The sequence below is a fragment of the Cynocephalus volans genome, chromosome 4, assembly GCF_027409185.1.
Source record: "Cynocephalus volans isolate mCynVol1 chromosome 4, mCynVol1.pri, whole genome shotgun sequence".
In the NCBI taxonomy this organism is placed as follows: Eukaryota; Metazoa; Chordata; class Mammalia; order Dermoptera; family Cynocephalidae; genus Cynocephalus; species Cynocephalus volans.
The window spans coordinates 107076835-107101409 of NC_084463.1; the positions used below are offsets into that span (position 1 = coordinate 107076835).

The following is a 24575-nucleotide window of genomic DNA, read 5'->3' on the forward strand; positions in this document are numbered from 1 at the left end:
CACTTTGTTAATAGTGTCCCTTGCTGTTCAGAAGATTTTTAGTTTGATATAGTCTCATTTGTATTTTTTGTTTTAGTTGCCTGTGCCTTTTCAGCCTCATTCAAAAAATGAGTGCTTTTGGCACTGTGCCTACTTATCCTAGTGGATAAGCTAACCCTGTACTTGCACAACCCTGAGAGTGGATGCTTCCTTAAGTTTTGTACTCTAGATACCTCACTTGCTTCACCCTAATCCTGGCCCTTTGTGCGTTTGAGGGTAGGTGATGAGTGGTAAGACATAAGGGACAAATGACTTAAGTGTGTATAGTCTTAAACTACTTGCCTAGGAAGTGAATCTTGATAGGGTGGGAGGATGTTAAAAGAGGGTGGTTTTATTTTATTTTTAAGTCACAAGAGAAGACTGTTAGAAAATGCTACAAAAAGCAAGAAACATATCAATAAGAGCTTGAAAAATAAATGTCCACTTGATATTAGGGAAGTGCTTGAATGCACTCAGGTCCTCACATATCCTTCTGACCTTCATAACACTTTTGGGTATAAGTGTTTGTGTTTTTTTTAGTAGATAAGTATTAGGCCTCACGTCCAGCTTAACATCAGCACAGTCATGTTAAGCAACTTACCATCCTTTAAACCCTTCCCCCGCTTTCTCTCTTTCTGCTATGGGAACTAGTCAGTGAAATTTTTCTCCTGGGAGTGGATAAACATGACCGTTATCATCAAAGGAACATCTTGCTCAAACATGTAGGCTGTGGGTAGCAGGCATTTGGGCTGGGCTGGGAGGGATGCTTTGTACTGATAACCGTATGCATTCAGGCTGGGCTGGGAGGAATGCTTTGTACTGGTAAAGGTACACAGTTGCCACACAAACCAGAAGCCTATGTCCTAACTGATCAGATGTTATTGGGCCACCTTGCATACCAATGATTTCAGAATTGCCCATTACTCTGACAGAATCCTCTCTCAAAGTCTTATAAGACCCCTGCTTTCCCCTGCTTTTTTGTTCAGGGGAGCTGATCTGACTCACTCTCCCCTCTATGCTGGTGGAATAAAGCCTCTTGGCTGAAATCACCTGGCTTGGGTCTCCCTTTCCTCCATCTTGCCAAACCTAACAATAAGGATATTTGCTGACCCCTCACTGAGGGATAAGGGAGCAGAAGGCAAGCCTCAGGACTTCTAGTACCACCTCCAAGAGAATTAGGTTTCCCAGGAAAGGGACCATATATGAGAGAACTCTTAGATGTTCTGGTTCCTCAGCCCAATTCTCAGGTTTCTTTGTACCCTGAACTATCTAAAAGGGATCAGCAGCAATTGATCCCTTTGGTTAGAACTGCCTGTCCTGAGGATCTGTTATCTTAACTTTTAGGCAGGTCTGTGAGAGCGAGGCTTATGGAAAAGCTGGGTCACTGGGGCAGCAAGAACTGAGAGAGGTGGTCCAGTATTTTGACTGTTTGCCAGAGGTTTAATAAGGGGTTAACCTAAACAAGTCACCAGGAAAATTTTCTGTTCCTCTTGTAAGGGTTAGTAATGATGAGGGAATAATAAAATGATCTTTTTCCTCACAGCTTCTCAACCGGATTCTGCACTCTCTAGGTTTAACTCAACGTGTACATTTGTTCACCATTGCAACATCTTATTTCTTGGCGTGGTCCTCCCCTCCACCCCCCGTCCCCCAGTCCTTGTGCCATTCAGTGGGAAGATTTTCCATTCTGTTCCAGAAAAACTACCTTGAACCACAGAGTTGTGAAAAAAGAATGATGAGAGATATGAATAGCATTTCACAGATATATGGCCAAGAAACGTGTTCAGCTTCATAGTGACCAGGAGAGATACAAGACCACACTGAAATTTCATTTAGTACCTATTTGATTGGCAAAACTAAGATGTATGAAAATATCAAGTGTCAAATTGAATGTAGGTCAACAGGATCTTTTATACATTTTAGTGGTGGGAGTGTAAACTGGTACAATCTCTTTGTATGATGTTCATTTCATGTATGTATCTCCAGCCCTTCTTGTCTTCTTCTTTTACTTGTTAACTGAGCAAATACTGATGGAATATCTTGGAACCACTCTCATGTGCCTGACATAATAGGCTGGAGCTACACTCATCATCAAGACAGGCACAGTCTCAGTCCTCATGGAGTTCACAGATTAATGGGGGAGAAACACAATTAAACCAGCTATTGAAATACACAACAGCACGTGTTATAAAATTAACACTACAAGGTCCTTTTCATAAAAACCCGGGAGGAGGACCTAAGTTGTAAATGTAGAAAAACCCCCATGCTCATGTATACACTATAGAACTATCTTTGTTTTCCTTTTATAGCTAGATCTTAATAATGAACTGAAATTGTGCCAAAAGCAGACATCCTGTCTTTCCTGATACATCTCTCAAAGCAGGAAGCAGCTGTCCATCACACTCAAAGACATGGTACATCCTGTCTCATGTCCTGTTTTGCCTGATACTTCCTGAAACATTTACAAGTCTCAAAGCAGGAAGCAGCTGTCCATCAAACTTGAAGACATCCTGTCTCCCCAGTACATTTACCTGTATAAACCCCAGCCCTCAGTCAATTAGGGAGGCAGTTGGGACTTTACCCTCTGTCCCTTGGTTGATGTCTTCTGAAATCAAAAGCCTTTTCTTTAAGTTCATTCTGGTGGATGTGACTGGCGATCCTATATCTATGAGCACTTGGACCCACCAGGGGGATCTCACAGGACTCAGTCATTACCAAACTCTGACATGAGATTTTAAGGAAGGTTTCCTGGAAGAAGGAATAATACCTGAAAGGTAAGAAGAAATCTTCCAGTGAAAGGAAGAAAGAGAGGGGAAAACGCTCAACATTTCTGACAGCATTTGTGAGGAGAATATGCCTCATTTGAGGAGCTGAATAATATTCAGTATTGCTAGAGCATATTGGTTGATGTTCAAAGTAGAGAGAAATGAAGTTAGAGTGGGAGATGGGGTAGATAATGCATTCATTGCTTTGCAGCTGTATGACAGAGAACCTGGACTTTATGCTGAAGGTAATGGTAATCCACTGTTGTACTTCCAGCAGAGGAATGATGTGATTAGATTTACATTTAGTGGAATAATGCCGAGTGATGCCTGCCTAGCCTACCCCCTTCTTTCGATTTCCTCCAAACTCTGGTAAAGTAGTGATCCAGGCGGCCATATTTCTAGCAGGTGCCACTCCAGAGGCCACAACTGATGGGATCAAAGGTGTATATCTGACTTGGGAGAACTAGTCCAAAGATTGAGATGAGACAATTAGAGATCCTTTCTTGAGAATTTAAACTTAGACATAAAATAGTAGTTAAATAAAGTTTTACATAGGAATTACAAGTAGAGTTGGGTCCATGTGAAAGGTGAAGTTATGCAAGAAATGTGATAAGAGAACCTTGTAGAATCAGCTCTTCAGAGATGTAGGAGAGAAGCAGAGAAAAGACCTTCAGGTCCCATAAAGGGAGAGTGACATCCAGCTGTATTTTCTGAAATTGTCATGACATTCCTCTTTATCTTTGAAATACATACCTTTTATACTCGAACTGGTCTGAATGGGTTTCTATTTATCATCTTCACAGGAAAATATCTCTTGCTAAGAGGTTTTTGGAACAGAGAGTAGAGAATATATGGGGTATATGATGGTTAATTTTAGGGGTCAACTTGACTAGATTAAGGAATATATAGGAACCTGGTAAAGTATTATTTTGGGGGGTGTCTATGAGGGTATTTCCCAAAGAGATTAGCATGTAAGCCTGAGTGGACTGGGTGGGAAAGACCCACCCTCAATGTGGACAGGCACCATCTAATCCACTGGGGGCCCAAAGAGAACAAAAACGGAGGAAAAGGCAAATCTCTCACACTATTTCTGCTGGAGGTGGGATACAGTTTTCTCTCCTGCCCAAGGACATCTGAACTCAAGACTCTTCAGCTTTTGGGTTCCAGGACTTACATCAGTGGCACTCCAGCTCTCAGGCCTTTGGCCTCAGACTGAGAATCACACCATCAGCTTCCCTGGTTCTGAGGCTTCAGACTTGGATTGATCCATGCAACCAACATCCAGCTTACAGACAGCCCATTTATGGGACTCCTCAGCCTTCAAAATTGTGTGATTCAGTTCTCTTAATAAGTCCCCTCTCAAGTATTTATATGCAGATCCTATTGGTACTGTCTTTCTGGAGAACCCAGTCTAATATAGTGTCGAATTCATGAGTGGAAATTAAGAAACAATTTACATGGCTGTTGTGTTTAACTAGGTATGAAATGATGCTTTGTAGTAGGGCATAAATAATGGAAATAGGGAGAAATGGATATATTAAAGAGATATTTAGGAGGTAGTAGATCAGAACTTGATAATTGCTTGGATATTGGGGATAAGATGAAAAGGAGGAAGGAGTCCAGGACTATCCCAGGTTTCCATCCTAAGTGACCAGGAAGATGATAGTGCTGTTAAGGAATTTTTCTGGATTTCCATACCCATAGCCCCTCGGTCCCTTTCCAAGTTGTCAGTTTTGTCCTCTGATATCTGCCTTTCCAGGGATCAAGAGCATAACTTTTAGATCACAAGAGTCCATGCTTGTCTTTGAGGTAGCCAGGAATGAGGAAGAGGGAGAGCTCAGGGTCTTGAGTTAGAATGTCTGAAGAAAGAATGGTGAAGGCTGGGGGAGTCATTTCAGGACTTCACCTTCCTCTGGAAAACGTAACTCAGCAGTGACAGGAACTAACCTTTCAAGCTATGTTGTTTCTGTTCCTCTTGTCTGGGGCTGGAGAGGGTGTGGGGGCTGGAAGAAAAGATCTCCTGTATTCCTAACTCACTCTGGATGTGCCTATCTTCCCTAGAAAGAAGTTATTATTCTGGAGAAACACACCTGAATCCGTCTCATAAACTGGGTGTAGAGTAAAAGGCTTTTTCACATTCGTGTCAAAAGTCTACAGCCACAGACTCAACAGGAAGGAAGTGCTTTTTATTATTTTTCAAATGAGATACTTGAAATTTCATGAAGAGAAGTATTTTAAGCTCTTAGTGTTTTTATTTCTCACAGGATACTTTCAACCCAATTATATTTTCAAGACCAGAACCTCTAAACTGCTTCTACTCACAGTCCACTTACCATTCCAAATACTTTGAAAAACACTCTCCAACTATTTTCCCATCCATCTCCCAAGCATCAGTTCTTAAGACATTTCTCTTGTGAGAATCTCACTCTATCGTCCTCAACTCTGAAATTATCACCCATCACTATACTTCTTCCATTTACTATCCCACACTCTTGGGACTTGTACCTATCCCTTAGACCATCTTATACTGAGACCCTATTGAAGAAGCTCAGGGTAGAACTGCCAGAAATATTAGAGCCACCCCTGTCGTGGACTCATCCCCACACGACTTTACATTCAGTGTTTATTGTTTTATCTTTTTTTTTTTTTTTTGGTCTACACTCTGTCATAATTAGATTATTTAAATACAATGGATTTTTAAAAGGCTCTGTTATCTGGTTGAACATATACGTCATTCTTTTCTTTCTTCTTTAAGCAATGTGCTTATTTAAGCGTGTGGCTAATTAAGCCACGGCTATTTTTGTCTCTTTAGATATCCATATTTATTTTAAGGTGAAAGTTTAAACTTCCTTGGAAACCTTGTTAAGTTTTTGGCTGAAATTGAATTGAGTTTAAAAATTAATTTGGGGGAAAATGACCATCTTCCTGTTACTGAGAACTCTCTTCCATGAATATGCATTGTCTCTGTATTATTTGGATATTTCCTTATGTGCTTTAATAAAGTTTCAAAATTTTCTCTAGTAAAGTTCTTACACAACTTTAATAGATTTACTCTTAGGTTCTTTATTATTTTGTTATTGTTAATGGAATAGTTTTATAATTACAGTTTTGTATGGTTTCTTGCTGGAATACAGAAACTTCATGAAGTTTATAAAATTTAGCTTTTATTCAGATACAAAGAAGAGTGGAGAAAGAAAATATTGAAGCCTGGGATCACTAAGTCTTGCTTTTCCTTTCATTAAAAAGCACATTTGCTTTTAGCTAGCAAAGAGGTAAATATAGATAGCCTGTGCTTGACCAATCTTTCTAGGATCATCAGAATAGTGTATTTATAGATTCTTCAAAAAACCCTGTGAATTTATAGATTATCTGAAAAACCCTGTGATTTTAACTATGGAGTATTTGTGACAGGCTGTCTGCCAGCATCATTCTGTTAGCACTTCTCCCTTAGTTAGGTCATCTTTACTCTGTTTGCATCAGGATTTCCTCATAACAAACTCATTAATTATAATAACTTGGTTGTAGATGTTATTGGATGTCTAGGTAAATAATCACATTATCTGCAAATAACAGACATTTTGTTTCTTGCCTTCTAATACTTAGTGCTGTAATTTTTCTCTTGTCTCATGGTGATGATTAGAGGTGCAATAGAACAGTGATACAGGGCCTGGTTTACCGTTCTTGAATTTAAGGAGACTATTTCTAACATTTCGCCATTTAGTGTGAGGTTTGCTATATGTTTGTGGGAGATGTTCTTTATTAGGTTAAACAACTTTTACTGTATTCTCAGTATGTTATAATTTTTGTTATGGAACTATGTTGAATTTTTATCAAATATTTTTCTGCATCTAACCTTATATCTCAGTTTCTACTGGATGGATCAAATTTTCCTTACATCCCTTTTTATCCCTACCAACTTGGCAATTACATACTCCATTTCTATTCTTTTACCACTCACAGACCCCTCGAGCCGTTGTCCAAACTAGGTCACAAACCCTTTACACGCAGGTCTACGAGCTAGGTAATAGGAAAAGGTCCTGGGAGCCGTGGGTGAAGAAATAACAGGCTTTGTTCAGAGCTAGGAGCAGCCGCCCGAGTGGCTTCCCGGGATCATCTCAAGAAGCGCTGCGTACCAGGACCCTTAGTCCTTTATACTCAAGTCTTAACTTGTAACATAGCTGTTTGTCTCACCAAAGTCTAAAGTTAGTATTTCCATTCTATTGTTTAATGACACAAGGCCTTGGGAACTTTTACGTGCAATCTACCTGTCCTATCTATCTTTTTATTTTATCTGCACCTTGTTTTTAATTTCCTACAACAAAATTTATCATTGTCATGTTTTTTACCATTAGTGGGTTTGTACATACATGGATTATCACATACATGGATTTAGTAGAATCTTAGCTCAGCATGCTGCTTGTATGCCCTTCACACTTCCTTCTTACTGGGATACAGACTTAAAAGTTCTTCAGTGAGAATTGTAGCCTCTCAGCTTTTGAAAATATTTTATTTTCCCCTTCAGGAAGAATAGGGTATAAAATTTTAGGTTGATAGCTCTTATCTAAGTACATTTCAGACATGATTCATCTCCTGCTCTTTATTTTGCTGATAAGAAGTCTGCCTTCAGCCTAATTTTTACTACTTTGAAGGTAATCTTTTCTTTTTGCATATAAAGATTTTCTCTGTTTTCAATATGTTGCAATTTATCTTCCAGGAAACCATACTTCTTAATGTCAGATGAGTTACTGAAACTCTTTGTTCCTCAATTTCTTCATCCATAAAAGAAGGTATTAATAAATAGTCTTACTTCATAAGTTGCTGCCAGTAATTATTCAAACTTATACAGAACTTAGAACAATTCCTGACTTTTTGGAAAATGTTTTAAAATGTAGATGGTAACATTGTGATTACTTACACCACTAACACTACAACTGAAATGTTTCTAGGTTTTAATTTCTTTTATTTTTCTAATTTGCCCCCAGTCTGCTTTTTTCTTTCTTTCTTTCTTTTTTTTAAAGTAGAATCCTGTTTTCCTTAATGTTGGGAATTCTCAGAAATTATCACTTCACTTATTGGCTGACTTTTATTCTAGCCATCCCTACCACATTTCTTCATTGGCAATGTTTTTCTTTCTTTTTTTTTTCGTGGCTGGCTTGAATGGGGATCTGAACCCTCGCCCTTGTTTGTTGTCAACATTATGATGTAACCAACTGAGCTAACTGGCCGGCTGTTGGGAAAATATAGAAAAAATGGTCAGGGCCCCTCACATATTCAGAATCTTGCCGAGCATCTGATGTAGATATGCGTGTACAAACAGGTATTCCTTGTTATTGTCTAATGTGATTGTGCACGTGCAGTTCCGTCCAGTCTGCCATCTTCTGAATGGAAATTGCAGACGTGAGGCGATTCCAACGTTGCTCCTCTCATCCTGGGGTTGGATTCTGCGTCCGTGAAGGAGTTTTGGGTTATGGACTTGAGTATAAAGGACTAAGGGTCCTGGTACGCAGCGCTTCTTGAGATGATCCCGGGAAGCCACTCGGGCGGCTGCTCCTAGCTCTGAACAAAGCCTGTTATTTCTTCACCCACGGCTCCCAGGACCTTTTCCTATTACCTAGCTCGTAGACCTGCGTGTAAAGGGTTTGTGACCTAGTTTGGACAACGGCTCGAGGGGTCTGTGAGCCCTGGCCCTAGCTCTACACCAGCTATTTGACATTTCTGTTTTGTTCTTTTGGTTTCATTCTCTTTTTTTCTTCATTATTGTCAACATTTCCCATTACATTTTTATTCATTTTAAGCACATTTATTTCACAATCTTTTTTAGGTAGTTCTGTTATTAGAAGTATATGTGTGTCTTTTTCATCGTGAATATTAATTTCCTGTCATGGTGGTTCATTTATGGATGCAGTTTGGAATTATTTTTCTTAGTTTGCGCTGATCTTTGTGCTGAGATTATTTTATTTTGTAGATTTTTATTATGATATTTCTGTGATCCACGGGCTGTAACTGTTCTAACAGGGTGTTTTGTGTTTTGCATCTGCCAGAGTCTCAGAGGATCTAATGTACAGGGACATTTTCTGTTTGAATATATTAACATTGAATAACTCCACAAAGAAGGTATTTTAAAAACATACGTCTGCATGTGGTACAGGCCTGGAATTTTAGCTCCTGAGGAGTGACCTTGTTACCTACCATTCATAGTCCTAGAAAGGCAGCAAGTATGTTTACTTCTATGCCATCCCAGGAAATGGAACTTTTCTAATCCCCTCTAACATGGGAAAAGGTAATATTCCTTTTTCCTCTTTTTTCCTTATCTTTACTGAAGTATAATCATATTGATATAAAAAATCTGCACATACTTAACGTATACAATTTGATGAATTTGGATATATGCATACACCAATGATAATATCACCACAAATAAAGGTAATAAACATACTCATCACCTCAAAAGTTTTTTGTGTCTCTGCTCTGTGTGTGTGTGTGTGTGTGCATGTGTGCATGCGTGCGTGTGTGCGTGTGTGTGTGTGTGTGTGTGTGTGTGTGTAGAATACTTAACCTGAGATATACCCTCTTTTTTTTTTTTTGGCTTTAACAACATTTTATTTTCTCACAGTTCTGGAGGCTGAAAATCCAAGGTCAATGTGTCAGCAGCATTGATTTCCTTTGAGGCATCTCTCCTTGGCTTGCAGATGGGCACCCTCTCCCTGTGTCTTCACATGGTCCTGCTTGAGATTTAACCTCTTAACAAAATCTTAAGTGCATAACATTGTATTAACTAGAGGCACTATGTTGTACAGCAGAGGAGAATGTTCTTGAAGGCACTGGCATTCGTCTAGGGGCTCAAATCTATCTTTCCCAATCAGTGATGTTCTGAGGACTCAACCCCATTTTTACATTATATTACATTTTACATTGCACTTCAACATTAGCATTAGGTTTTTTGCTCCCAGGCTGTAGTACCTATTAATATTAAGTAGTAACATTATATATAAAATAATGTATAAAATACAACTATATATAATATTACCTAGTAATATTTCAATTTCCAATTGTTTGTTGTTAGATTATAAAGCCATAATATAATTTTTATGTATTGACTTTGTATTTTGTTACTTTTAAAAATCCAATAATTAATTCTAGTAAGGTTTTTTTTGGCAGTTTTTTCCTAGAATTTATTTCGTAGATGACCATATCATCTCTAAATATACAAGGGTTTGGAGGCTTTTCTGTCTTAATTCTTTATAATTGAATTATATTTATAATTCACCTATCATAAAATCTGTTTTTTAAAATACAGAAAAAATATATATATATTGCTTTACTTCTTCATTTTCAATCTGTATAAATTTTATTTCTTTACCGTGACTTAATGAACTTGTTATAACTTACAAAACAATGTTGAATAGTAGTGATAAAAATCAGATATCTTTGGGCCAAGCCCGTGGCGCACTTGGTAGATCTTACTGATATTAAGAATGTTCAATGTTTAAACATTCTATAAGGTGTTGGCTGCAGTTATTTTAGTAGATTCTTTTAAGCAGATTGAAGAATTTTACTTTTATTTCTAAATCATTGAGAGTTACCATGAGTGGGTCGAATTTTGTCAAAAGTTGAATTTTGTTAAAAAGTTTTTTCACCTGTTGATGTGATCATACAGTTTTTCTTCATTACTTTATTAATGTGGTAGGTTACATTTTTAACCTCACTTGGTCATAATGTAGTATGCTTTTATACATTGTTGCATTTGATTTGTGAATATTTTGTCGAGTAGTTTTTTGTCTATATTAATGAAGGATATTGGTTGTAGTTTTTTATTCTTTGTGAGCTTGATATCAGTATAATACAATATTCAGAAAACAGACTAGTTTTCTCAAATTGTGCAGAATTAGAATGTTTCTTACTTAAAATTTGGTGAAATTTGCCATTTAAACCATTTTAAATGGTATTTTTTTGTTGAATACTTTTGTACATATGCTCAGGGGACATGTTCTTTTGTAATTTTTTCTTTTTGTAATGTTTTTTCCAGGTTTTGAAATCAAGATCTTGGTGGTCTTATAAGACAATTTGTGTTCCATTTTTTCCTTTGGAGTTTCTGAAAATGTTTGAGTAAGATTGGTATTGTTATTTCCTAATTGTTCAATAGAATTTATCTGAGAAACCACCTTGGCCTTGGGTTTTCTTCTTGGAGAGCTTCTTGATATTAAAAGTTTATTTTCAGTTCTTTTTTTTTTTTAATTTTATTTTGTCGATATACATTGTGACTGATTATTGCTCCCCATCACCAAAACCTCCCTCCCTTCTCCTTCCCCCCCCAATGTCCTTTCTGTTTGCTTGTCGTATCAACTTCAAGTAATTGTGGTTGTTATATCTTCTTCCCCCCCCCCCTGGTTTTGTGTGAAGTTTATTTTCTTTAATAGATACAGGGCTATTCACATTTCATATTTCTTTTAGGATTAATTTTAATAAGATATGTTTTCCAAGGCATATGTCAATTATATGTGAGGTATTAAATTTACTGGCATAAGCTACTCATACTACTTCCCTCTTTAATATTTCTAGGGAATTAAAGAATTTTAACATGCCTACTGTTTTCCATTTCATCGCTCTTTATTCTTCTATTTTTCTATGTACTTTCTGCCTATATGTTTCTAATTGCTATTTTTCTCTAGCTTATTTTTAATGTGAGTGTACTTCAAAAAGTTCATAGAAAGATTTACATTATCTTTTAATTCTATTTTTCCATAAACTTTATGATATACCTTCATATGTATTGTTTCATTTAATTAAAATTTTAATTCAACCTACTGAAATATCATGAATTAAACTAAAAATAAAACTGAAATAAAATACAGGTAGAACAAATGCTATGCTTTTATATGTTGTTTTCTTTTTTCCACATCAGAGAGTTTTTCCTTACTGTGAAATATGTTCTCCTACATATTAATATTAATTAATACATTAATATAATAATATCTACAAGAATTTTTGTCTTTAACAGAACTTCCAATTAGAGTTTTTTTTCTTGAAGATTCTTTATATTCATGAGACCTTGGGCCTAGGACCCCAGTTCCACAGCTTCTTTGAGCACCAGCACATAAAACCCAGTGCCACTGTATCTGCTTGTAGGTCATGTCAGATCTGTCACCTGAAGGGATCCCCTTGGTGAAATCTCACCACATTGGGAAAATAAGAATTCAAGAACCCCAAAAACCTTTGCCACTGTAGACATTAAGAACTTATGCTGCTGCTGCCACAAGTTTCTACAGCCTAGGACATTGGGGCACTCACAGTTATTGCTGATGTTGATTGTAGGAGAAGAATATACATATAAGAGACTATACTGCTTGCTATGGACTGAATGTTCTCTCCAAAGCTCATGTGGAAGTTTGATCCCCAATGTGGTATTCTTCAAAGGCAGGACCTTTGGGAGGAGACTGGATCATGAGGGCTATGCCCTCCTAAATAGATTGATGGAGTAATGGGTTCATGGATGAGTGGGTTATCACAGCAGTGCCATTGAATATTTGTTCACAGCAGTGAACAAACATTCAGATGACTGGTGGCTTTACAAGGACAGCATGTGAAGATGTTAACACACTCTTGCTCAGCCTCCCATGCCATGTTATACCCTGGGCTGCTTTGGGAATCTGCAGAGGATCCCCACCATGAAAAAGACACTCACCAGATGCCTTGACCTTGGAATACACAGTCTCCAAAATTGTGAGAAATAAATTTCATTTTCTTATAATCTACTCAGTAGATTCTGTTATCAGTGATAGCAAAAGGGACTAATATACTGCTGCATCTACAGATAACCAGTATCAACACACCCTTTCTGACTGGCACACTAAGACCAAACTGCAGAGGAAACACTTTCTCTATGAAAGTCACTCTGTAAAGATTGTACTGCCAGATACACAGATGTCAACATAGTGACACAGTAAATATGAAAAAGCTATGCTGCCACCAAGGAGAGAAATAACTCTGCAGTAACAGACCTCAAAGAAAAGGAAATCTACAAATTGCCAGAAAATAAATTTAAAGTAATGATTTTAAGGAAAGTCAATAAGGTACAAGAGAGCACAGATAGACAATTCAACAAAATCAGAAAAACAATTTGTGATATGAATGAGAAATTTAACAAGGAGATAGATATAAAAAAAGAAACAAAAATCCTGCAGCTGAAGAATTCAGTGAATAAATGAAAATACAATAGAGAGCTTCAACAACAGTCTAGATCAAGCAGAAGAGAGAATCTCTGAACTTGAAGACAGGTTGTTTGAAATTAGCCAGTCAAAGAAAAAAAAAAAAAAAAAGAAAGTAAGACGATTAAGACAGTAAAGAAAGCCTTCAGGAATTATGGGACACCATTAAGGAAACAAATGTTTACATTATGGGAGGTCCAGAAATAAAATAGACAGGAAAAGGTATAGAAAGCCTATTTAATGAAGTAAAAGCTGAAAAAGTCCCAAGTCATGGGAAGTGATATAGATATCCAGATCCAGGAAGCTCGAAGGTCTCCAGATAGATTCATCTCAAAAAGGTCCTCTCTGAGGCACATTTCAGTGAAATTATCCAAAGCCAAAGATGAAGAATTTTAAAAATTATAAGAGAAAAACAGCAGGTCACATATAAAAGAATTCACATTAGACTAATAGTATATTTCATAGGAGAAACCTTACAGGCAAGGAGAGAATGGGATGATATATTCAAAGTGCTAAGAGAAAACATTTCCAGCCCAAAATACTATTTCCAGCAGAGGTATCATTTAGGAATAATGATAGGAAAAGGAGGAATAAAGGAGAAAGAGTCTTTAACAGACAAACAAAAACTGAGGGAATTCGTCACCATTAGAACAGCCTTAGAAGAAATGCTCAAGGGAGTCCTACATCTGTATGTAAAAACAAAAAGGAAAAACCAAACAGAAATAATGAAAAAAAAAAAAAACTACTATCACAAAAACAAGCAGCAGTATAAAAGTCACTGGTAAAGCAGATGCCAAATGGGAAAGAGAAAGGAATCAAACCTTATCAGTACAGAAAACCATCAAACCTCAATGATAAATAATAAGAGAGGGGAAAGGCAGAAAGGACATTGAAAACAACCAGAAAACAATGAACAAAATGCTAGACAGCCTGGGTGGGCCAAATGGTGAATGGCTTACTCAGAGAAAGACAGTCTGAAGATACTGAAATAATTCCCTACTTCATCAAATATGAAAAACCAATACACAGCCATAAGGATAAAAAACAATCAGGGAAACATTACACTACCAAAATGACAAAATAGAACACAAGTAACTGACACTAAAAAAATAGAGACATTAACTGCCTGACAAAGAGTTCTAAATAATTGTTTTACGGAAACTCAGTGAATTTGAATAAAACACAGAGAAACAATTCAAATTTATTTGAAATTATGAGAGCAATAAACTACAAAAAAAAATTAACAGAGGGCCGGCCTGTGGCTCACTCGGGAGAGTGTGGTGCTGATAACACCAAGGCCTCAGGTTCGGATCCCATATAGGGATGGCCAGTTCGCTCACTGGCTGAGCGTGGTGCTGACAACATCAAGTCAAGGGTTAAGATCCCCTTACCGGTCATCTTTAAAAAGAAAAAAAAAAAAAATTAACAGAGAGATCGAAATTATGTAAAAAAAAGAATCAAGAAAAAATTCTAGAATTGAAAAATACAGTGAATTTAATGACAAATTCAGTAGACTGCATGAAGACCAGAAAAAAGAATCAAACAGAAGAAAGAATCTGTAAACTTAAAGACAGTTTACTTGAAAACTTATAGTCAGAGGAGAAAAAAATAAAATATAAAATAGAATAAAGAAAACTGAGGGGATTGATGGAACAACATAAAAGGCAAAATATTTGGAGCACAGGAGTTCAACAAAGAAGCCGGAGAGACAAAGTAATGGAAAGATTATTTAAAGAAGTGATAGTAGATACCTTCTAACTCTGAGGGAAAGGTACAGAAAGGTTAATTGTCTCCAGTTAGATTCAATCAAAACAAGACTACACCAAGATATATTATAATCAAACTGTCAAAAATCAAAGACAAAGAGAATCCTAAAAGCAGTAAGAGATGATGAAGATCACATATAAGGCAGTTTCAATAAGGATGGCAGTGAATTTCTCAGGAGGAATTTTTCAGGCCGGCAGGGAGTGGGATGATATATTCAAACTGCCAAAGGGGGAAAAATCCCTGCAAACTAAGAATACAGTACCTAGCAAAGCAGTTCTTCAGAAATGAAAAAGAGATAAAGACTTTCCCAGACACAGAAAAGCTGAGGGAATTCATCTCCACCAGACTTGTCTTACAAGATATCCTCATGAGAGTTCTTCAAAATGAAAGAAAAGGATGCTAATTAGTAGCACAAAAATATAGGAAAGTATAAAACTCACTGGTCAAAGAAAGTACAGAGTCAAATTTAGAATACTCTCATACTGTAGTGGTGGTGTGTAAATCACTTATATCTTAGTATAAAGGTGGAAAGACAAAACTATTAATAATAAAGCTTCAATATTTGTTAAGGTTAACAGAGTATTAAGAGATATAAATTGTGACATCTAAAACAAAATGTTAGAAGGTGGGTAGAGTAATAGTTTTCTTATGCAATCAAAATGTTACCAGCTTAAAGTAGCCTGCTATAACTATAAGATGTTTTTGATAAGCTTTATGATAATGACAAAGCAAAAACCTATCAAATATACAAACAAGATAAAAAGCAAAGAATAGAACCATACCACTAGAAAAAATTACCTAACCATGAAGGAAGACCACAAGAGAAGAAGAAAGAAACAAAGGACCTATAGGTTTTACTTTCTTCCTACTTCACCTTTAGGAAGAAAGTAAAGGGATTGAAAAAGATATTCAATGTAAATGGAAATCAAAAGATAGCAGAGGTAGCTATCCTTATATTAGATAAAATAGACTTTAAGTCAAATTGATAAAAAGAGACAAAGATGGTCATTTTATAATAATAAAGGGTTAAATTCAGCAAGATGATATAACAATTATAAATATAAATGCCCCCCAACAACAGAGCAGCTAAAATTATAAAGTAAATAAATACTGAGAGATCTGAAAAGAGAGAGAGAGATTATAATACAATAATAGTAGAGGACTTCAAATCCTACTTTCAGCAATGGATAGATCATCTAGACAGAAAAGAAATAAGGAAACATGGAACTTGAACGTTATTTTAGATCAAATGGACCTAACATACATATTCAGAATATTCTATCCAACAGAGGCAGAATACACATTTTTCTCAAGTGCACATGGAACATTCTCCAGGGTAGGTCATATGTTAGTCCACAAAACAAGTCTTAATGAATTTAGGAAGATAGAAACCATATCTATTATTTTTTCAACCATGTGGTATGAAAATAGAAATCAATAAAAGGAATTTGGGAAAATTCAGAAATAAATGGAATTTATCCAACATGCTCCTGATCAACTGATGGGTCAAATATAACATTAAAAGGGAAATTTTAAAAAAATGTTTTGAGAATAACAAAAATTAACATACAACATACAAAAACTTATGGGACATAGCAACAGTTATAAGAGGGAAGTTTACAGCAATACACAAACACTTACATCAAAAAAGAAGAAAGATCTAAAATAAACAACCTAACATTACACCTAAAGGAACTAGTAAAAGAAGAGTCAATGAAGCCTAAAGTTAGCAGAAGGAAGAAATAATAATTATTAGAGCAGAAATAAATGAAATAGAGACTAGAAAAACAATAGAAAAGATCAATGAAACTGAGAGCTAGCTTTTTAAAAAGATAAACAAAATAGACAAAACTTTAGCTAGACTAAGAAAAAGGAGACAAGACACAGATAAAGTTACAAATGAAAGGGAAGACATTACAACTGATACTACAGACATAGAAACAATCATAGATATTACTGTGAACAATTCTATGCCAATAATTGGATAACCCAGGGAAAAGTAGATGAATTTCCAGATACATATAACCTACCAAGACTTAATCATGAAGAAATAGAAAATCTTAACAGACCAAGTAGCAAGTAAGAAGATTGAATCAGTAACAAAAAGTCTCCTATCATAGAAAAGCCTATGAGTAGGTGGCTTCGCTGCTGAATTCTACCAAATATTTAAAAACTAATATCAATCCTCAAACTCTTCTAAAAAATTGAAGAGGAAGGAACATTTCCAAACTCATTTTACAAGGCCAACATTACTCTGATACCAAAGCCAGACAAAGACATTACAAGAAAAAAAATTACAAGTCAATATCCCTGATAAATGTAGATGTAAGTAAGAATTCTTAACAAAATATTACCAAACCAAATTCAACAGCATATTAAAAGGCTCATTTTCCATAATTAAGAGGATTTATTTCAGGGATATAAAAATGGTTTGATATATGCAAATCAGTAAATATGATATGCCATATTCACCGAAAGGACGTAAACCATTTAGCTATCTCTATAGAAGCAGCATTTGACAAAATTCATCATTTCTGATAAAAACTCACCAAATTAGGTATAGGAGGAATGTATCTCAAGACAATAAAGACCATATATGACAAATTCACAGCTAACACTATACTCAATAGTAAAAAGTTGAAAGCTTTTTCTCTAAGGTCAGGAACAAGTGGCAAAAAATCATTCTCACCACTTCTATTCAACATAGTACTGGAACTTTTAGCCAGACCAGTTAATGAACAGAAAGATATAAAGGACATGCAAATCTGAAAGAAAGAGGTTGAACTGTTACTCCATACAGATGACATGGCCATATATATATATATTTAAAAACTCACCAGAAAACTGTGAGAACTACTTAACAATTTTAGCAAAGTTGCAGGATGCAAAATGAACATACAGAAATTAGTAGGGTTTCTACAGACTAACAGCAAACTACCTGAAGAAGAGACCAAGAAAAACAAAACAAACAATCCTATTTACAATAGCTCCAGAACAATACTTAGGCATAAATTTAACCATGGAAGTGAAAAATCTATATACTAAAACAATAAAACATTGATGAAAAAATAAAAACACAAAAATGGAAAGATATCCCATGTTCATGAAGTGGAAGAATATTGTTAAACTGTTTTGTGAAAGTTGTCAGAATCAAAATGGTATCACTTGTGTTAAAAGCTTCTGACAAATAGAGCTGGGGAAAGGCTGTGAAGTGCGGAAGTTCTTATGCATTTATGCCTGATAACAAGAATTATCACAAAGGACTCTGCAAAATCACAACCTAGTGCAGAGGCCATTCCAACCTTAAAAAAAAAAAAAAAAACTTCTGTGAGGACATCTACCCAGCAACTGTCTGTCCAGTCTCAGACTGGCATCATGCTTATTATTGATCCTTGTAGTTAAGGATAATTATACCAAAGAAATTATGTAATCCTGCATCATTTTTCCTTTAAAACCCTTTGTCTTCCTTTATACCTCACTGAATACACACATTATTTACTGTACTATATTATGTTATTTTCTATTCCAATTGCAATGTTCTATTCCCAGTTACATTCACTATACATTTAGAGAGCCTCTTTGTGCTTATTTGTTTTAGTTAACAGTTCATATGACCCAAAGAGATCTGCAGAAGCAATGCAATCCTAGTCAAAATTTCAATGACATTTTTCATGGAAATTTTTTTTTTTTAAATCCTAAAGTTTGCATGAAACCGCAAAAGATCTCAAAGCCAAAGAAATACTAAACAAAAAGATCAAAGCTGAAGGCATCAAACCACCTAATTTCAAAATGTACTACAAAGCTATTTTAATGAAAACAGTATGGTACTGGCATAAAAACAGCCACATAGATCAGTGCAATAGAATAGAGGGTCCATAAATAAATCCAGACATTTACAGCCATCTGATTTTTTTTAAGGCTAAGCACCTTATTTATTTATTTATTTAAACTTAATATACATTGTAGTTGATTTTCATGTTCTTTTACCCATTCCTCTTTCCCCCTCCCTCTATCCGCTCCCCTCCCAACTACATCATATCTGTTCACTTGTCTTAACAATTTCAAGGAATTGTTGTGATTGTTGTGTCTTCTTCCCCCCACCACCATTTATGTGTTTGTATATTTATTTATTTATTTATTTATTTGTTTGTTTGTTTTTATTTTTAGCACCCACAAATAAGTGAGAACATGTGGCATTTCTCTTTCTGTGCTTGACTTGTTTCACTTGGTATAATTTTCCGTAAGACCATCCATGTTGTTGCAAATGGTGGTATTTCATTCTTTTTTATAGCAGAGTAGTATTCCATTGTGTAGATATACCAGTTTCCTTATACACAGCCAACTAATTTTGGAGCCAAGAACACACAATGAAAAAAGGACAGTCTCTTCAATAAGAAGTGTTGGGAAAACTGGATATCTACTTGCAAAAGAATATCAGACCCTTATTTTACATCATATAAAAGAACAACTCAAAATGGATTAAAGAGTTAGATGTAAGACCTAAAAGTTTAAAACTGTTAAAAGAAAATACAGAGGAAAAGCTCCATGACATTGGTCTGGGCAAAGATTTTGAATATGACTCCAAAAGCACAGGCAACAATAGCAAAAATAGGCAAATGGGACTATGTTTACTAGAAAGCTTTTGAACAGCAAGGAGACAGTCATCAGAGTGAAGAGATAACCTACAGAATGGATGAAAATATTTGCAAACTGTACATCTGATGAGGGGCTAATCATAAATAACCTGTAAAATATGGGCAAAGAACCTGAATAGACATTTCTCAAAAGAAGGCATAGAAATAGGTAGCAGATACATGAAAAGGTGCTCAACATTACTAGCCATCAGAAAAGTGAAAATCAAGGGCCGAGCCCGTGGTGCACTTGGTAGAGTGCTGCGCTGGGAGCGCGGCGACGCTCCCGCCGCGGGTTCGGATCCTATATAGGACTGACCAGTGCACTCACTGGCTGAGTGCCGGTCACGAAAAAACGACAAAGAAAAAAAAAAAAAAAAGAAAAGTGAAAATCAAAACCACAATGATAGATCACCTCCCACCTGTTAATATGGATATTATAAAAAAGAGAAGTGGTGACAAGTGTTGTTGAGGATACAGAGAAAAGGGAAGTTTTGCACACAGCTGTTGAAGATGTAAATTAGTAGTAAATCTGAAAAAATTAAAAATAGAACAATCATACGATACAGCAATCTCACTACTGGGTACAAATCCAAAGGATATGAAATCAATATATCAATGAAATATATGCTTTCCCTTGTTCATTGTAGCATTATTCACAATAGCCAAGCTTTGGAATCAGTATCTGTGTCCAACAGTGGAAGAATGGATAAAGAAAATGTGGCATATAACCACAATGAAATACTATCGAGCCTTTAAAAAGAAGGAAATCCTATCATTTGCAACAATATGTATGAACTGGGGGATGTTATGGTACATGAAGTAAACCAGGCACAGAAAGAATATTAGCACATGATCTCGCCTACTGTGTAAATTCTAAAAAGCTGAACCCAGACAAATAGAGAATAAAATGGTGGTTACCAGAGGCTGGGGTGGGGAATTGGGGAGATGTGGATCACAGAATACAAAATTTCAGTTACACAGAAGGAACAAGTTCAACAGATCTATTGTACATCACGGTGATTACAGTTAATGACAATATATTGTGTGGGGAAAATAGAATAGTTTAGTCAGGCCCCCTTGCCTCAGGTCCAGTTTAGGGTGGTGCAGCACATTCTTTGTAAACAAGTTGTGTGTGGGTGGAGTTGGTGAGCATGCACACCCATGTATCTTTTTGTTTTGTTGCTGTTCTTGTGTGTTCTAGAGTTTGTGGAGCAAAGGCCTGAACTGCTGGTGGCAGAGAGCTTGCATCTAAAAATAGAATATGTTTACTTTGCTGGCAGCGGCTCAGTTTTCCTTTGGACTTTGCTGGTAGCAGTTGAATTTCTGAGTTTTCTTTTTGGACCACCTAGCTCCTAGACATGTGTGTGCTGAATAAAGCTTACTATTCCTTCAACCAAGGCTCCAAGGACATTTTTCCTGTTACCTAGCTCATAGACCTGTATGTGAAGGGTTTGTGACCCAGTCTGGACAATGGGCTTGAGGGATCTGTGAGCTACAGACCCAGCCCTAGCTCTACATATTGTATACTCAAAAATTATTGAGGAAGTAGATTTTAGCTGTTCTCACCACAAAATAATAAGTATGTGAGGTAAAGCACATGTTAATTAGCTTGATTTAGCAATTTCACAATATATACATATATCAAAACATCCTGTTTTAAAACATAATTAGGTACTTTTTTGTCAATTAAAATAAATAAATAAAATTAACACATTAAAACAACAATAAAATAATAATTTTTTCCCAAGGCTTTATCCCTATAATAGCCAACATGTTTCAAGCATAGTTTACCAATCTGTGATCTAAGTGCCTGACACTTATTATCATACTCAATATAGCCAACAACATCACGAGCCCAGGCCTGTAATTTTCACCACTTCTAAGATGATCAAAATGAGCTTTGAAACTAGACATGCACCTCTCACCATATACTAAAATCAACTCAGAATGGATTAAAGACTTAAGTATGAGACCTGAAACTGTAAAATTACTAAGGGAAAATATAGGCGAAATACTTCAAGAACTAGGTTTGGGGACAGACTTTATGAACATGAGCCCCAAAGCATAAGCAGCAAAAGAAAAAATAAACAAATAGGACTATGTCAAACTAAGAAGCTTCTGCACAGCAAAGGAAACAATCGACAGAGTGAAACGACAACCTACAGAGTGGTAGAAAATTTTTGCTAACTATGCATCCGACAAGGGATTAACATCCATAATATACAAGGAACTCGAGCAATTACACAGTAAGAAAACAAATAACTCAATTAAAAAATGTGAAAAGGAGCTGAATAGACATTTTTCAAGGGAAGACATACAAATGGCCAACAGGTACATGAAAAAATGCTCAACATCACTAGTCATCAGGGAAATGCAAATTAAAACTACCCTGAGATACCACCTCACCCCAGTTATACTGGCTATAATCAAAAAGATGGCGAATAACAAATGCTGGTGAAGGTGCGGAGAGAAGGGAACGCTCCTGCACTGCTAGTGGGGCTGTAAATTAGTACAACTGCTATGGAAAACAGTATGGAGGTTTCTCAAACAACTACAGATAGATCTTCCATACGATCCAGTAATCCCACTTCTGGGTGTATACCCAGAGGAATGGAAATCATCATGTCGAAGGGATACCTGCATTCCCATGTTCATCGCACCTGCTTACAATAACCAAGACATGGAACCAACCTAAATGTCCATCGATGTATGATTGGATAAGGAAACTGTGGTATATATATACACCATGGAATACTACTCTGCCATAAAAAAGAATGAAATTCTCCCATTTGCAACAACATGGATGAGCCTGGAGAAACTTATGTTGAATGAAATAAGCAAAGCACAGAGGGATAAATACTGCATGTACTCACTCCTAAGTGGGAGCTAAGAGAGAAAGAAGGAAGGAAAGAAAGACCACAATGGTGCATTGGACTTGCAGATGGAGAGGATGTACTTGGGCTACAAAGTGGAGTGGGGGAGATAGGGGGAGGGGAAGGGAGGATGGGGATAATTGCGGGGGACACAGGGTACAAATGCAATTCATGGTAATGGGTATGCTGCCAGTATGAATCTGACTTCACATCTTGGGCATGAGGGGCGATAGTCAGCTCTGTATCTCATGAATATTCATAACCAATAAAAATAAAAGGTAAAAAAATTTTAAAAACAAAGTTTAATTTAGTATCAAAAGATGCACAGATAATAAAGGGGGGGAAAGATTCAAACTCAGGCATTCTTCTCCTCTCCCTCCACATTAATACATTAACACATCAAGAAATAAGATTCACCAAACTTTAAATGACAAAACCCATGTCACATACATATAAATTCAGTAAAATACACGTATGTATAACAAAAAGATGAAAGGAAAACACTATAGGTGATTTTTGCTTCCTTCCATATTTCTGAATTTCCTCAGATTTTACAATGAACTTTGTTTAACTTTATAGATTAGCTTTCACTCTTATATTGTGGTTTAGCTTTATAGATTAAGCAATTTAAGATTATTTCTGTAAAGAAAAAATAAGGTATTTTGGAGCTTCCGCACATAACAAAAACTAGGAACTTATATTCATTTTAGGCATTGCAAAAATGCACCATTTCACAAAGACTCTGTTAAAGTTTCCAAGTAGAAATGCCAGGCCCCTTTCTTTATCCTCTTCCACTATCTCAACATAGGGATTTATCATTATTAGTGCAATCAGTGTGAACTTTTAGGATGTGGAGTACAAATGCAGCTGTACATCTACTGTTCATCTTCACTAGCAGATCAAACAATTAAATCTTAGAGTACCATATTAAAGTGTGATTGCATAGAGCATTTTGATTTGGGGAAGGAATAGTGAGAAGCAAGCCATGAGCCCTCCCTAGAGGGCAGAGAGTGTCAGCAGCACCGCTTTCCCAGGACCCTCCTCAAGGACCCCATGACCTCCTTATTCCTCAGGCTGTAGATGAGGGGGTTCAGGGCTGGAGTGACAATTGTGTAGAAAACAGAGATGATGTTGTCTTGTCTGGGGCTGTGCAGTGAACTGGGCAGGACATACATGAAGGTGGCAGCTCCATAGAACATTCCGACCACAGTCAGGTGGGAAGAGCAGGTGACCAGGGCTTTCTTCCTCCCTTCATTCGAGGGCATGTGGAGCACAGTGTATAAGATTAGTGTGTAGGAGGCAACAATGGCAGAAAGGGGGAGTAAGAGGAAAGTCACACCTGTCGCATATACCATGAGCTCATACCTGGATGTATCAGCACAGGCCAACTTCAGCAAGGGTGGAATCTCACAGAGCAGGTGCCTGACTTCCCAGGACATGCAGAAAGAAAAGTGCATGGTGTACATGGTATGTCCTAGAGCACTCAGGGATGCCAGGATCCAGGATATGGCCACCATGATCCAGCAGACCCTTGGCCTCATGAGGTCTGTGTAGTTCAAAGGATGACAAATGGCCACATACCTGTCATAGGCCATGAAGGCCAGTAGGAGGTCCTCCGTACCACCCAGTGTCAGTGCCAGGAACATCTGAAGCGCGCAGCCTCCAAAGGAGATGGTGTTTTCTCTGCGCAGAAAATCCACAAGGGCCTTGGGAGTGACAACAGATGTGAACAGGAGGTCCATGAGAGAGAGCTGCCCGAGCAGGTGGTACATGGGCACGTGGAGCCGGACATCCATTATGATGACCAGGAGCATCAGGCCATTGCTGGTCAGGGCCAACATGTACAGGACTGCGACTGTGGCACAGAGCAGTTCAGGGGACTGGCTGTCATTCAGAATCCCCACCAAGATGAACTCAGTCCCCAAGGTGGAGTTCCAGAACTCCATTCTGAGTGGTTCTCTTAGTTGCCTAGTACCAGATGGATTCTCAGTGAAAGCCTTTCCAAGGGAGTTTACCCTAGCTGCAGATTGTCCCAGCTCACTGTGGGGTGGCCAAAAGGAATTCTATGAGATAATGTTTCCCTCTTGGTACCTAATTTTGTTTTGTCTAATTTGTGAATTTCTGAGTGTTTTTCTTTTTTTCTTTTTTTTACGGAACTATGATAAAACATCAGCTAAGAATGAAACAGTCATAATATCAGAAATTGCTAATTGTTAAGAAATTCCTTTTTATGAGGTATCCTGGAGAACAATTCCAAGCAAACATCTTTGTCCATAGATGAAGGTATCTCTCTGTTCATGATAAACAAATACA

At 36.8% G+C, this 24575-nt stretch overlaps 1 protein-coding gene across 1 annotated transcript; it reads right to left on the reverse strand.

The window, feature by feature from the left end:
- Positions 1-23275: 23275 nt before the first annotated feature.
- On the reverse strand, positions 23276-24208 carry LOC134376384 (olfactory receptor 2AG2-like). Its single transcript, XM_063094961.1, has one exon. It carries the CDS (start codon positions 24206-24208, stop codon positions 23276-23278), a length of 933 nt encoding a protein of 310 aa, XP_062951031.1.
- Between the last annotated feature and the right edge of the window lie 367 nt (positions 24209-24575).

What these genes read in the sequence shown, in the direction of transcription:
- LOC134376384 (XM_063094961.1), bottom strand. Translation starts at nt 24,208, where the DNA reads ATGGAGTTCTGGAACTCCACCTTGGGGACTGAGTTCATCTTGGTGGGG.